Here is a 14,332-nt window from a genome sequence, read left to right as displayed (position 1 = left end):
GCTCTCACTACCTAATGTCTTTCTGGTGACACGTGTCTTGGCCACCTCACAGCCGTACGTGTCAGCAGGCGAGCGTAAGCTCTCTTCAGGCTTCCGAACCGACTTTTAACACAGCCACGTGGTTCAAACAGGCACACAAAAGTGGGAATGTTTTTTTCTTTCCAGCTCTTGTATGGCAATTAGTACTTCAGAGCAGCAGAAATGCCCAAGCAATGGTAAGCCACTGCTTTTCAAAGCAGGAACTCTTGCTCCTCTGGTATTATTCTATTAAAACAACTTTACTTCTCTGCAAGCAAGTGCCCAATATAAGTGTAATTGTATTGTGTGATGGATGCTGGCTGAGTACAACAGTGACAGATGCATGCTGAAACTGTGTGAAAATTTTTGCAGCCAAAGCAAAACTGGCAAATGTTTGGCTTTCCTCCAGCTTAGCTCGCGGGTGCACGGTATCTGATGATTTAACTGCAATGTTTACAGCACTGAAAAGCAGTTCTAGGCATGGTTCTTGTCAGCAGTGCGGAGCAGAAAGCATCTCTTATTTTGTTGACCTGTGTTGCCCCTCAAGTCTTAGAAACCCTCTTTTATTTTTATTTTTCCCCACTCTGCCCTTGTCATACTTTTAGTCAAATGCTTAAGCAGGATGGAAAAGCCCTCTGCTTTGATCCCTTTGAAAGAGCACAGCTGTATAAAGTATTGGGCACTTTAATCCCAAAACTTTATTTTTGCACATAAATAGTGAGAAGTCACCTCTTGTATCTTCTCATCACCTCTTCAGAAATGCTTTTTTTTCTCCACAAACATTCACTTGCATCACAGGACAGCTATCAAGCATGACTGAAAAACATATTGTAAAGGAAAATGATGTGATAAAAATTCTCTCCTAGCTGCAAAGATGAGGAGCAAAGGAGCAGAAGGTTCTGACCACCTTTTTGCATGGTGCCCTTCTCCTGCGGCACGTGCGGTAAGCGTGACTTCACACAATGGCATCTGTCCCAAGGTCACCTTCATCTGCTTGCTTTCCCTCGGGGGGGCAGGAAGGGAGCTTCCCACTTCTGTGCAGTTCTGCAGTTGTGTGTCTTTGTCTGCATATTAAATACTAATTAAACCAGGCATAGGGAGGGTACTGGCCATAAATCATCGCTAATACAGCCCGCTCTCTGGCTTTTGTGGGGGGCGCAATGATGGTCTGGAGTAGCGGGTGGGTGGCCACACCTGCTCCAGGTGCAGCTTTGCCGTTTGCTGTCAAGAGTAATCAAAGGTCTATAAACAGCCTGAACTAGAATTTTGCTAATGTTTATACAAATTAAAATCTTGCAGATACTGGGCTCCTATGCTGTCTTCTGCTGCCCATGGCCCTTCCTCTTGCTCCTGCTGCCCTGTCTGGCACCCCAGCCATGGATGGAAGCAGGGGCAGTGCTGTTGGGAGGTTTGATGTGAAGGTGACTGACCAAAAGCAATTTTGCCCAAGTGCTCACTTTCCTGCCCATGAACAGGAGCCTGCGAGCCTGCCCACAGTCACCAGGGCAGTGCCGCAGGGACCTGGGGGAGAAAACCCTTAAACAGGGAAAGAACTGTAGTAGGAATGGCAGGACAAACCAAAGCATCGATACCTTCATGACCATTTCTCACCATCCCCACCGTTCCTGGTGTTTGCACTATTTCTGCCCTTAAGATCACAAATGACATACGCAACCAAAACAGTGTCTCCAGTCTTCCCATTCGGACCCAGAAGGTGAAGCAGAAGTGCATTCATGCCGTGCCAATGTTGGTGCACCCCTGCAGAGAGCTGAGGCAGCCACCATGGGTCTGTCCTGTGGTCCAGAAATAACCAGAAAGCAGAGATGCAAACCAACCTCTCCATGCTGCATGGGCAAGAGGGTGACAATCCTCTTGGAAAGGCAGGCAGAGGTGGTACAGACAGCAGGAACCCTCCTAGGAGCATGTTTTCATAGCGATTCCTCTGGGAATTATGGAGCCGCAAGGTGCATGAGGTTCGTTCCTATGGGACGGCCCTGGGATATCATGCACTTTGGGCCATACCTACCCAGAGGTGCTTAGGCAGTATGTTTATGGAAGCTTATAAGTGTTATACTAATACCCAGCATAAAGATAAAATGAAGACACGATAGATGATTTTGTTAATTGAACTATATACACAAGTCAACTTCAATGGAAATGATCAGCCAGAATTGGCCACATTAAATAGTCATTTTCCTTTACATCCTTTTTTCAGTGGCATCCTTAGAACAGAATGACGTCTTTTGGTGCATTTTCAATGGGTCTTTCCTGTTCTTTTTTCTTAGAATATCTTGCGTGGTCATAGAAATATATGATGATGATAGAAGCAATGTTCAGAAAAATGATGAGCAGCATGATCCAATATGAATATCCATAAGTGTGTACAGATTTGGTATGTGTCTGCAGAAAAGAAAAACATCCATTGGCCAGTTCTACAGACAGGCCGTTTTCCTCTATGCTCACAGGAAAAAGTATCATGACTGTAAGAATGAAGATTCCTAGAAAACATAAATACAAATGTTAGAGGTTAAAGTGTAGTACTGGTTATGTAGCTACTTGTAAATAGTCAAATTGTTTAGAATACCTGGACTAAGACAAGGATTAATCTAATATTTTCCATTAGCAAAATGCGAGGGCATTTAAAGAGCTTTTGTCCCGTCCAATAGTATCTGCCAGGTGTTTTGACATTGGCAGCTTTATCTTCTGCTAAAATTAATGGATTCTGACTGTGTGTTCTTAGAGCAGGCCATTTAATATAATTTTTCTCCCTGAATTTAATGCTGATGAGTATAATATATTTGCCCATTGGTTCATTTGCAGAATGCTTATTTGATATGAGCCCAAATTCCTGGGGTGTGCAGTATCACAACTGGATAAAAACCTCAGCAACATGGTCTGCATTCAGGGCTAGCCAACTTTCTTCAAGAGCTTAGACTTAGAAACCTTGTGTTCTTTCCAGCACAAATTATTCAATGACCCTGTGATGAGCCAAAATGAGATGTCTTATTAGATTTGTATCTGTTTCCTATAGCCTGAATGGAAGTGGAGTCTGGTTACTTTGACATTTAGCTAAATAATGCTTTTACATCTCTTCTTTCACAGTGCTAATGGAGGTATAACCTCTAAACACCAGTGAAAGTATTTCTATTCCTTCCCTCTAGGTACACCATCCTACACAGGTCCACGCTGAAACAGGTTCAGGTTTTTCTTTTCAGGACACTGGTAGGAGAATTAGGAACCCTCAAGATAGACTCAAACATCAAATCATGCATGATTTTTCTTAAAAACATGCCCATGGCAAACTAGACTTCCAGGTCATAGCACTTACAGGGCTGTAAAAAGTAACCGCGATCATCAGTCAACATGAGGGTTGACTTTCTCACTAGTATTTATCTTGGCAAGCCCGTGGTCCTTTCATTTCAGGTCAAAGCTTGCAGATTCAGTGGGTGCTGGGCTCAGGAAATGAACAACTTTGTCATGTGATGAGACAACGATCTCCTTGTCTCCGAAGCTGAATAATTGTCTAACCTAGGCTTTTGCTCACTTTTGTTACCATGTTTCAGGGCATCCGCAGCTGTTCTGGCATCTGTCTTTGTGGGGGGATCTTAGCTACGGCTGGAGAAAAAGGGGATGGGTTCACCCCCCCACACCTGTTCTCGCTGTGATTAAGACTACATTCATCTACAGGATGCCCTTTCCACCAAGGTCCGATTTTGGCAAAGCTTGCAGTGTGTGTCCCCAGGAAAGCAGGATGCTGCTGGGGACACGGCTGAAGGGAGAGCAAGCTGCCGGGGGAGATCTGAAAACCTTTTGAAGGACAAAATGTCCATGCTGAAGTACTCTGTAATCAGATGTCTTTAAAGAAAAATTTCCAAGTACAAACCTATTATTAGAGGCGTGCATAATCCCCTTAAGACAGACAGAGTGTGAGAGCTGCAGTCCTTACCGGAGCAGGACGAGGAGGGTAGGACGGTGCGCTGGGAGTGCACAGCTCAAGCCTGCCAGGTGAACCAGGGGTTACACCTCCAGGGAGCTGCTGGACACAGTTCAGGTCTCTAACGACTCAGCCTCTCTACCATGATTTTTTTTTTTTTCTGCTTAGGGAATGTTAAAAATATATTTTGATCTGTGAAAGGGTTTTTTTTTTGAGGAGGAAATAAATTCTGCTGTGACTCAGTCCTCCTAACTGCTGCCTCCCCATGCTCATGCTGCTGTGCATGTATTTGATTCAACACATTTTTTGGAGATGAACTAGAGTCTATCCTATAGATTAGACCTTAGAGGCCTAATTTGGTAAGTAGGTAACCTAGCAACAAATATGCTACAAATACCATAAAATAGTAACGTAAGGTCTTAAAGAGTTTACAAATGGCACTGAGTCATACCCAGTGCATACTTATCTGTTACGGTTTCATTCTGTATTTGTCAGCTTACCCCCTGCTTCTCAATATGCATCACGCATAAAATGATGCTACACCTTTGGGGGCTTTTTCATTTCCATTTTTGCACCAGTGAATCCAGACTCCCACTAATTGATGGTATTGCTTCAAGTAAATAATATTATTTTACTGGTACTTAAAAGATAGTTTTCAGGTATCCCAGCAGTTAAAAACCAAAACCAACTGCACAGAATATTTTTCCAAGTGTTTCCTTTTACACTTATACATTCCTTAATCTTGGAATTAATGAGAATACATAGTATTCTTCTGTATGCTGGTCAGCATGCGACACATTACTCACCGCACAAGGAATTCCAAGTGTAGATTCCAGTGGCTCCCAAAAACGTCTGGTAGGGATTACTGACAGCATTAGTGCAGGTAAATCCAGAACTCAGAAGGGAACTCAGTAAACCGAGAACCAGAATCACAATAATCGCAGTGATCATGCTTTTTGCCTTGGTGTTGCTCAGGTTATCTGCAACTGAAATACAGCGGCTCAGCATCAATAATCAACCTTCCCACCTCAGTCTGGTGGCCTCGGACCGCCTCATGACTTACTGACATGGCTGTAATTAAGAGCTAATAACCAGAGATTTGGCTGATCTGTAGAGATCAGGATGTAGAAGGTACAGTAGGTTTCGACACAGCACACGAACCCAAATCCAAAATGCGGTGACAGTACATTAGGCTGAAATAAGTGCATGTCTGCTAATCCTGCAGGCACACAAACTTTCCCAGGCATCGGGTTGGGAAGTAAACTTCTCTTCCTTAATAATTCTGTAAATATTTCCTCTCAACATGGGCAGGCAGAAATTTTATGCCTAAATCAGATCAGAAAACGAGGCGTTCCTCTGCCCGTTGTTTCTGAGATGTCTGGTAACTTCCACAGGTGCCTATTTAAAACTTGGCTCCCATTGTAGATGAGTTCCTCTTAATATAGCAGCAACCCCTCATCTGGAATAAATTCCACAGAGGGAACAGCTTCCAAAAGTCCAGCAAAGCCATTAGCCTGGCAGGGGCAGGTGCAGGTAGGACTGCCGTAGCTGAGCAGAGGCACTCACGCACGGCCAAGGCATGGTTGTGCTGGTCTTCATATCCTGACTAGACCTATCTCCACATCCCGCAGAAAAAAAAAAAAAATTATGGCGGAGGCAGTACTTGCTCCCTTCTTTTAAAAGAAAGGAGCAACTCCTGCTTTGTTTTCACCGGGAGGACGGGGTGCCTGGGGTGCTGTGACTCCCGAGGAGCTGCACTTCGTGCTCCGCGCTGCTGGCCCTGGGCTCGGGGAGGGGACGAACACGGGCTCCCGAGCTGCCGGCTCGGCTCTCAGGCTCTGCTCCCCAGGTCTCCACTCCTAAGGCCGTGTGACAAGTTGCTGAGCATCCTGGCACCTCTCCTTTTTGCTCCAGCTTACTACGGTTGGTGCCCAGATTGTTGCTTGCTGTGCTTTCTGCAGCTATGTGTGCGGCTGGCTATGTAGGCATGGCACATATACTCAACCCCTTCAGGACTGTTGTAAATTTTATTGTTTTTGCCTAAATCCTTCTAGTTATTTGATATCTTGTTTATAATAAAAGACAAAAATTTGAATGCAATATACTCCAAGTGTAATTGCAGTATAGCTGTGTTGAAATACAATATTTTCCTCCTTTCAATTTAAAGATTGAAAAGGCAGCTATAATGTGCCTGTGGGTGCCTTACCCTATAACAAATACAACAAAAATGTTTTCAAGCTCTGTTGAAATGAGTGTTGTGATAGACAGCCATCTGTAGGAAAACTTCCTTTCTGTGCTGCTTTTAATACAGAGCCATTACTGCAAAGTATTCAGTTAGTGCATAAATTGGAGAAACCATAGCAGAAAAAATAGTAAAAAAACTCATAAAAAGAAAATAAATGTAATAAAAACAGCTATTGGAAATAAATGAAAAGGAGAGCTTCTCTCGCATTTTATGTAAGATTCCTGGTAGAACTTAATTTCTGTTTGAGGAAATGGCAGGTAAGGATGTGTTATAGAAATCAGTTGTAAATTCTTAAGTAAATCTCCTGGAAGAATAGGAAAGACAGGCATTCTGGAGCCATCACTCCGTTAAGTGGAAGTGAGCGCGCTGCCGTTGTACTGTGCACTTGTGCTGAAGCAGCCTGGCTGCTGGGGCATTTCTTATTTTAAGAAATAAGTCTGCAGCTGAATCAGACAGGTTTGTGTAATTTCCCTCTGGCAGCCTCACCTAATTTTATCCCTTGAAACATCTCCATAATTGACTGGCTACACCTATTGCACCCTCTAATTGATCTTGCTTATCTCTGACAGTGATCCACAGTTTAGGGGATGTAATTTTGTAAGACTCTACCTGTTGTAAGCATGCCTGCAACAGCACAAGACTAAAGGTTTTAAATCAAATGCTGCTTTCGTGGCAGTATTATTTTTTTCTCAATAAAGCAGCCTGCAACTGAAGGAATCTATAGTAGCTGGTCTACTTGAATGGGATCGATAGTAATCCACAGCTGGATAACCTGTGCATCAGTGTAAAATAACCTAATTCCAGAATGAAAGCAGATGTTTTTGTCTTTGCCAGGTCTCTCCTTAATTTCCTGTATCTTTTTTTTTTCATCTTTAGCTCTTGTATGGTTGGATAGAATTTCTCAGACTTTTACTGACCTGCACATGAATGACATCCAGCTGCCAGCCTGGAGGTCTTCCCTAAGCAGTGCTGAGCTGGCACTCAAGCACTTTTACAAGGTCTACGATTACTTACAACACATGCTGAATTATTCATTACAAAATCCAGCCAAATGAAAAAACTACAATAGAGTTCAACTTAGCTTTCTACTTTTCAGAAGATCCCATAACACATCTGGAAACTGATGATCAAGGAGTTCCGGCAATTTTCAAGCATTTGTCATGTATTTTAAAAGTTAGAACGTTAATGGATTCCTCTCTGCTATAGCAAATTTCAAAGACTTCCTTGCGTGCCGCTGCCCGTGCTGGCTGCCAGCAGCTCGGTGAACCCTGACGTTACGGGACTCTGGGCATGCCTCTTCCTGCACCTTGCTCATAATCTTTTACGTGTTTGACTTGGAAACAAGCAAACCTGTAAATAAACTTTTTTTTAAAAAAAAAAAAAAACCAAAGCTCTTTTACAAACTATTATGTTCATAGGTGGTTCCCTTCGAAGACAAATCATTAAAACAGCTAGTGAAGACTCTAAGAACTTAAGTTATTTAGTAACTTTTACATTCTACCAGGTCATATGGCTCATCCCCAGAGCTTCCCAAGTATCTGTGTTGATTTATTGCTCTATTCAGGTTGCCCTGACTAGGCAGTTCACACACTGTAAACTTGCAGTAACCATATTTCTTTGTTTGTCTCTCATCTTTAAACTCAGAAATTTCTTTTAATGTTGGGGTTTCCAAAAGAGTAAGTTACGGGGTTTGTAAAGGCTTTTGATAATCTGCTTTTGTATGGCCATTAATACAAGCCAACCTGGGCTATTGCTGACAAGTAATTTAGATCATCTTTGATTTACTCTTTCGTTATTTTCATTCGCCTTTTCTCACACCCAAATATAATGATACCATTTGAGAAACACACTCAGGGTGTGCAGCAGAGATCCCCAGCCAGGGCACACTTGCTCAACGGCAGTGATTTAAAAGGATGCTTATAACTCTTCTTACTGGTGTCTGAAATATTGGAGTGGAGGAAGGCACAGAACTTCATTTCTCCATAGCACAAGCGATCCATTTACTTAAGGATATCATCGAAGGAAAGACATCTACTATCTTAGAAAGACCTGACTATTTGAATTTAAAACTAGTATGCATGAAATTCTGATGAAGTATTTTTCCTATTTCAAGCATGTACGGAATCATACTTCATATAAAATGTGACAATCATGCTTACTATAGAGCTTAAGATTTAATTTAAAATCAGTTCACTTCACCCTGGATATATGCCCCACTGAACTAGTGAGGGATGTGGGCAAACCCATAGTCAGACTATTCATAAAGCACAATTTTTAGCAGCTGTTGAAAGTAACTAACAACTCCTGGAGCTCCCTTGTTCATCCCTGGATGGCTGGTACGTGAGAATTGAGATAAGATAGTGTAAATGGTAAGGACAAAAACCTAAATCAGGTGGGGGTAAACCACTACCTCTACTGCCACCGAAATACATGTAGATCACGCAAAGGACTGAAATCCTTTACTGAAGCAAGAGTTTTGGGAACACTTGTCATTAATTCTAATTAAGATCTATCTGATGGTAGTGTCCAGGCCCTGGGACTGGGTTGTGTCAGCTGCTGTGCAGACAAAGGCAAGGCACATGCCCCAAATTCCTGCCAGACTGCCTCCTTGCCCTGCAATCAGCGCCCCGTGGGTGGACTTCTGGTTTCTCACAAATCAGCAAAAGTCTGCCCATGTGGCGCAAGGTTTGGGGCTTGAGCCAACTGGCATGGAGAGATAGAACCATATATCAACTCCTTCTATAAATGCATACTTACTCTTCTGAAAATTACTTTGGTTATTCTGATAGGACTGTCAATAAATTGGCTTGAATGACTTGTGATTTTGCATTTGTTATGCAATGATCTCAATATATGCGATACGTTTTGCTGGGAAAGCTGCTGTCTTCAGGTTTTTCATTACGGTGTGGATATTTTAACTGGTTTGCGTGATAGAGCTTAGCCACCCTGGGAATTTGGGTGCCTGTTTGCACAGATAGAATTTCTGTATTAAATTAAGCTGGGAAAGAGCTAGGAGATGGGAGCTATGTGCAGCCTTAGGTTTGCCGTGCTCTACCCTGATAGCTTCTGCGTGATGGGACATCTTACAACAGCCTATGGAAAAAAAAAGTACATTTCATGTTTCAAAATGTTTTCACCTACTCTTCCAAATTTTCATTACTTTTCTCTTGACTGGCTTTTTTCACTTTCACTTGTATATCAGCATTATTGCTTTGAACTTGGTGAGACAGCAAGATACATAAAATGAGGGCAAATCCTTGATCCTTGCCACAGCTTTCAGGCTTATCTACCTTCGGGCTTTGTAAATGCTTTTCTTCACATTGGTAGAGCTACTTGGGCACAGAGTGAAGTAAATCTTTTGCTGAACTGTGTGAAACTGGTATCGAGTCTGTGGTTTGTACTCAGTACGCATGATTTCTGTTTCTGTTTTGCTTCCCATAGTAGGATTTGTCATGCTTAACTTTCTCCAAGGTTGCTCTCCGTAAAACCCCTTCTGCTTTTTTCCTTGTTTTTTAAGTTTGTATTTTTCCCGTGTAGCATCTCTCCTCCCTTATCTCTCCATTTTTCTGTCCTTAATTATTTAACAATTTTTATTCTTTTTCTTCTGTCGTAATTCTACGATTGAGGGTAAATAGCAAGAATTGAAGATGCACAAAAAGTGAGATCTGTTGCAAATCCACCTAAGAGACAGTTTAGTTGTAATCTACTGGATGGTTGCTGAAATGTTATTCTAATAATCTTGTTTCCAAATCTCATCCCAGGGTATTTTTGAAAAGTTGTGATGATAAGGAGTCACCTGAAAACTGTATGTTAGGTGGAGGAATAAAGTCCTTATAAAAAGACAACAAGCTACACTGTAAATCCATACTTCACAGTCTAGCATAAGGAAAAAAGACATGAGCAAGCATAAGTTTTGCAAATACTAATCAAATGGTTAAGTTTGATAATATAATACTTCAAGCTGGAATGAGGTGCTTTCAGAGGAAGAAATAAAAGGAATAATGCGTAGGTCCAGCACACACATAAGCACCGTATCTATCTAAATTATTGTTTTACGTGTTTTGTTCTTTTCCCTTCAGCAGCCTCATAAAGCCTTCTACAAAAATGATGCTAGTTTGATAGTGGGTGGCAAAATGTTTTAAGTCAAATAACTTTAAATCAAATGATGAAGTTACAAAAAAAATATCCTAGAAGGTGACTAAGCTTTTTACTCCTTTAATAAAATGGTGAGCATTCCTTTTCTGTCCCTCATTGAAACCTCCTGAAAATTAAAATCAATTTTACATAAAGTTCTTATTTTGTATTTTCCCCTCGTTCCAAGGCGTAGGCTGAGATCACTGGTAATTAGAAGTTGCTGTTGGCAAGAATGCTGCAGCATTTCTGTGCTTTCTGGGGGTTTTATTTTATACCACTTAAATCCCCAGACTAGTTTATAGTTATTCCTGTTCCCTCTATAAGTATTACAGTCAGGGATGGACAGAAGAATGAGCCGTGGTTCCTACTTCCATCACCTACATGAGCAAGAAGACTCCATCCATTTCCAGGCATAATACGACTCACCTTGGAAAGTCTTTTCCGAAATCTGGAGTCCCACATCAACGAACTGTTCGCAGGTACCACTAAAAAGTCCATAGGTGAGGCTTATGGTCACGCTGGAGTTTGTGCCAGAAAAGCGAATCTCGCTACTCATCCAGTGCTGGGTTGCCAGCACAACACAAATCATCACAAAAGAGCAAAGGCAGGTAAAAAAAGCGGATGTAAATGTGGCTGTTTTTCTTCTGGATGGCATTTTGTCAGACAGAGACTTTCCACAGTTTCAGGGTATTTTCTCTTTAGTCCAGCTTTGCATGAGGTTGTTTCCTCCTCCTCGCTACGTGGAATCTGCTCCCTGTGCTAGCAGGTCACCCTGGTAAACAGCAGTGGTAATAAAAATGTAAAACAACTGAACTTTGGTCTGGTGAAAAGGTATTGCCACAGTTACAACCAAACTAGCCTGGCACAGGCCGGTAGGGACCGTCAGCAGATGATTTACGATTGCCTTGCCAGGCCATAGCTCTTCACAGCTCTGGAGACATCTAGACGCAGGTTGCCAGCTCGCCTTATGGCTCTCTGGGAGATTTTTTTACTCCCTGACAAAATTTTCTGGCCTGTTCTTGCTTTTCTTCTCAAAAGGCTGATAACCAGGCTGGAATCTCTCTCATCTATATCTGATGTGTAAAGAATAATGAAATGCTCCTTCTCTGTTCAAATTCCCAGCTTGCTCAACAGCTACCCAACCATCTCTTTTGTGACCTCTTCTGAATTCTTCACGCTCTTTGTGAAAACGCTGGGTTGGTCTTGGCTTGTGGGAGGTGGTGGTAAGGAGGTTCTATCTGCTGTCAATAGATTATTTTCTAAGGAAGAGCCATAATTCTTAATGAGACTTCACATATCATCACACAATAACGCCTTCCCTTTTTCTGACCTTTTTTTTTAGAAAATGAGGAAACAAATACCTTGAATAGAAATTTGTTTCAAGGAAGTAGTGGGTATGTAAAGGGAGCAATACTGAAGAAAATCTGTTCTGGACTATAAAGCAAGAGAATATATTATTTTTTTCTGCCCAGATTGACCTAAACAAAGACAAAACCCAGTTACAACATGATATCAAACACAACATACATTGTTTAGTAATCACATTGAAGCCAAATTTTTAGAATTTGAGGTAAACTAGGCAGCAGGGTCCCCATTTTGTTTGTGTGAAATCTAAGATGTAAATTAATAATCTATTGTCAGGATAAAGTAACATTGATTCTATTTGCTTTTATTTCTGTTAATTATAACGTCATTATTCCATGTTACACTGAACCTATGCTTCTGGGTCATCCAGCGGTTTTTTTATTAACATTGAGAAAGCAGCCTGCTTTAACAGTGCTGCTAAATAAACCTGTTGCCAGCTTCTTAAAGCTTGGCTGGTTTGTACTGTAAAGACATTGAGAGATTAGTCTTATGAATTTGAAATGACAAAGAATTACTTGGGAGGAGAAAACACCTGTTCTGTAATGCAGTGTTATTATACTGTGATTCTTCCAGTGTTATGATTTCTTGAATCAACACTTTAAAGCAACAATCACATTTGAAATCAATGTATTTTATTTCCAGTCTTTTATGCAATGTGGTCTTGTATTATTATTTTTTAATTATATGGGACTTTAATGATACTTTTGAAGTCATTGCTTTTAAGAATTTATACATTTTATTCATAAAGAATTTATGTGCTTCATACATGTAATTAACATAAGTAACATAGTGGAAATCAGTCAGTATACGATTGAAACACTGAAGAGCAAAGGTGCTTCAGCTCTTTTAAAGAAGTAAGAAACAAGAGACCTGCCACTCATTTTCTGTCCAGTACTCCAGTTACATTTTAACCACAGCAATACGGGTAAGCTTTATTAGACTGATCCAGCTCTACAGGTTTATTAATCCAGCAGTTCTATTCCCCATTTAGTTGCACAGAAAGAACATAGTCCAAGTATTTACAGCCCAAGGATAATTTTAATAAACTTTGGTAAAAATCTGCCTGTCATCAGCCCTGTGCTGTCAGCTGTGCCACGTGTACCCTGCAAAATACATTTAAAAATATATATATTTCACACTTGATACTTGTCTTGGTATTAATTTCGATGGAATAAATTTTCAGCTGCTGCTAAGTGGTCCTCCTTTGGTAGGCTTGAGAGAACCAAATTTAAATGAACTGAGGACCCACACTTTTATAAACGCCAAGTAACAGAGACTCAGAGCTGCAGCAGATAGCCTGTAGTTCCTTTCTAAGCAATCTTATTCAATTATATACCGTTTTCAGTGACTCAGCTCAAATTTTTGCGGCTGCAATCATTGAAACTCTCTCGAGGCCAGGGGAATTGCCCTGTAAATGAGATTGTAATTTGCCGTTTTCTTCCCTGTCACCTTGAAGTTATTCTGTTCTCTGCTGATGGTACAATTCCTTGTGTGTTTTTTTCTTACAGCTACCTAAAAAAGCATGATATAACTTGTAATGAAAACTGTAGTTTGGCATGACACACCTCATCACCTGAGAGGAAAAAAAAAAAAAACAAACAAAAAATTGGTTTCCTCCAACTCAGAAAATATTTCCCCATCAGCAGCTTACCGACTCTGTTCTGCTAATAGACTCAGCCCTGCACAAGTCAAACAGAAAAATCAGAGTAATTCATTATGAATCAGATGGACAGCAGAGCAAGTTGGAATTTTTTGCTACATAAAATTATGTATCACAATGTATTTTTAAAGGTCGAGTTATGTGAGTATTTCTCTTCTGTTGATGTACAAGTTAGTTTGCTTTAAGTAGTTAGATATGTAAAATTATAAAATGAAAGCTTTTAATTGCAAACATTTCATATACATGTATTTTTCTTTCATGTGGAAAAAAAAAAGATCATATAGGGTTTATTGCTTTGTCCACAGCTCCAGACAGATGCCTTCGCCCAAGGGGTGCCATTGCCCAAGGGGTGCCATTGTCCAAGGAGTGCCATTGCCCAAGGGCTGCCTTCGCCCAAGGGCTGCCTTCGCCCAAGGGCTGCCTTCATCCAAGGGCTGCCTTCGTCCAAGGGATGCCATCGCCCAAGGGATGCCATCGCCCAAGGGCTGCCTTTGTCCAAGGGGTGCCATTGCCCAAGGGATGCCATCGCCCAAGGGCTGCCTTCGCCCAAGGGATGCCTTCGCCCAAGGGATGCCTTCGCCCAAGGGATGCCTTCGCCCAAGGGCTGCCATCGCCCAAGGGATGCCATCGCCCAAGGGCTGCCTTCGCCCAAGGGCTGCCTTCGTCCAAGGGCTGCCATCGCCCAAGGGCTGCCTTCGTCCAAGGGCTGCCTTCGTCCAAGGGATGCCATCGCCCAAGGGATGCCATCGCCCAAGGGCTGCCTTTGTCCAAGGGGTGCCATTGCCCAAGGGATGCCATCGCCCAAGGGCTGCCTTCGCCCAAGGGATGCCTTCGCCCAAGGGATGCCTTCGCCCAAGGGATGCCTTCGCCCAAGGGCTGCCATCGCCCAAGGGATGCCATCGCCCAAGGGCTGCCTTCGCCCAAGGGCTGCCTTCGTCCAAGGGATGCCATCGCCCAAGGGATGCCTTCGCCCAAG

General features: G+C 42.1%; 1 protein-coding gene across 1 annotated transcript; it reads right to left on the bottom strand.

Moving 5' to 3' along the window:
- Window positions 1-320: 320 nt before the first annotated feature.
- Window positions 321-11,065, bottom strand: CLRN3 (clarin 3). Its single transcript, XM_005236080.3, has 3 exons — window positions 10,758-11,065; window positions 4,759-4,938; window positions 321-2,516 (listed from the first exon to the last, which is right to left on the bottom strand). Exons 1-3 carry the CDS (start codon window positions 10,984-10,986, stop codon window positions 2,242-2,244), a joined length of 684 nt encoding a protein of 227 aa, XP_005236137.1. The 5' UTR covers window positions 10,987-11,065; the 3' UTR covers window positions 321-2,241.
- Window positions 11,066-14,332: the final 3,267 nt, after the last annotated feature.

Source organism: Falco peregrinus, chromosome 1 (genome assembly GCF_023634155.1).
Source record: "Falco peregrinus isolate bFalPer1 chromosome 1, bFalPer1.pri, whole genome shotgun sequence".
Lineage (NCBI taxonomy): Eukaryota > Metazoa > Chordata > Aves > Falconiformes > Falconidae > Falco > Falco peregrinus.
Note: the sequence above shows the minus strand (reverse complement) of the source record. Positions and strands in the feature narration are given on the sequence as shown.

Coding starts and splice junctions, on each gene's coding strand:
- CLRN3 (XM_005236080.3), bottom strand. CDS start 10,986: ATGCCATCCAGAAGAAAAACAGCCACATTTACATCCGCTTTTTTTACC. Junction 4,939..10,757: donor TTCGGAAAAGACTTTCCAAG/GTGAGTCGTATT, acceptor GCTGTATTTCAG/TTGCAGATAACCTGAGCAAC. Junction 2,517..4,758: donor CACTTGGAATTCCTTGTGCG/GTGAGTAATGTG, acceptor TATGTTTTCTAG/GAATCTTCATTCTTACAGTC.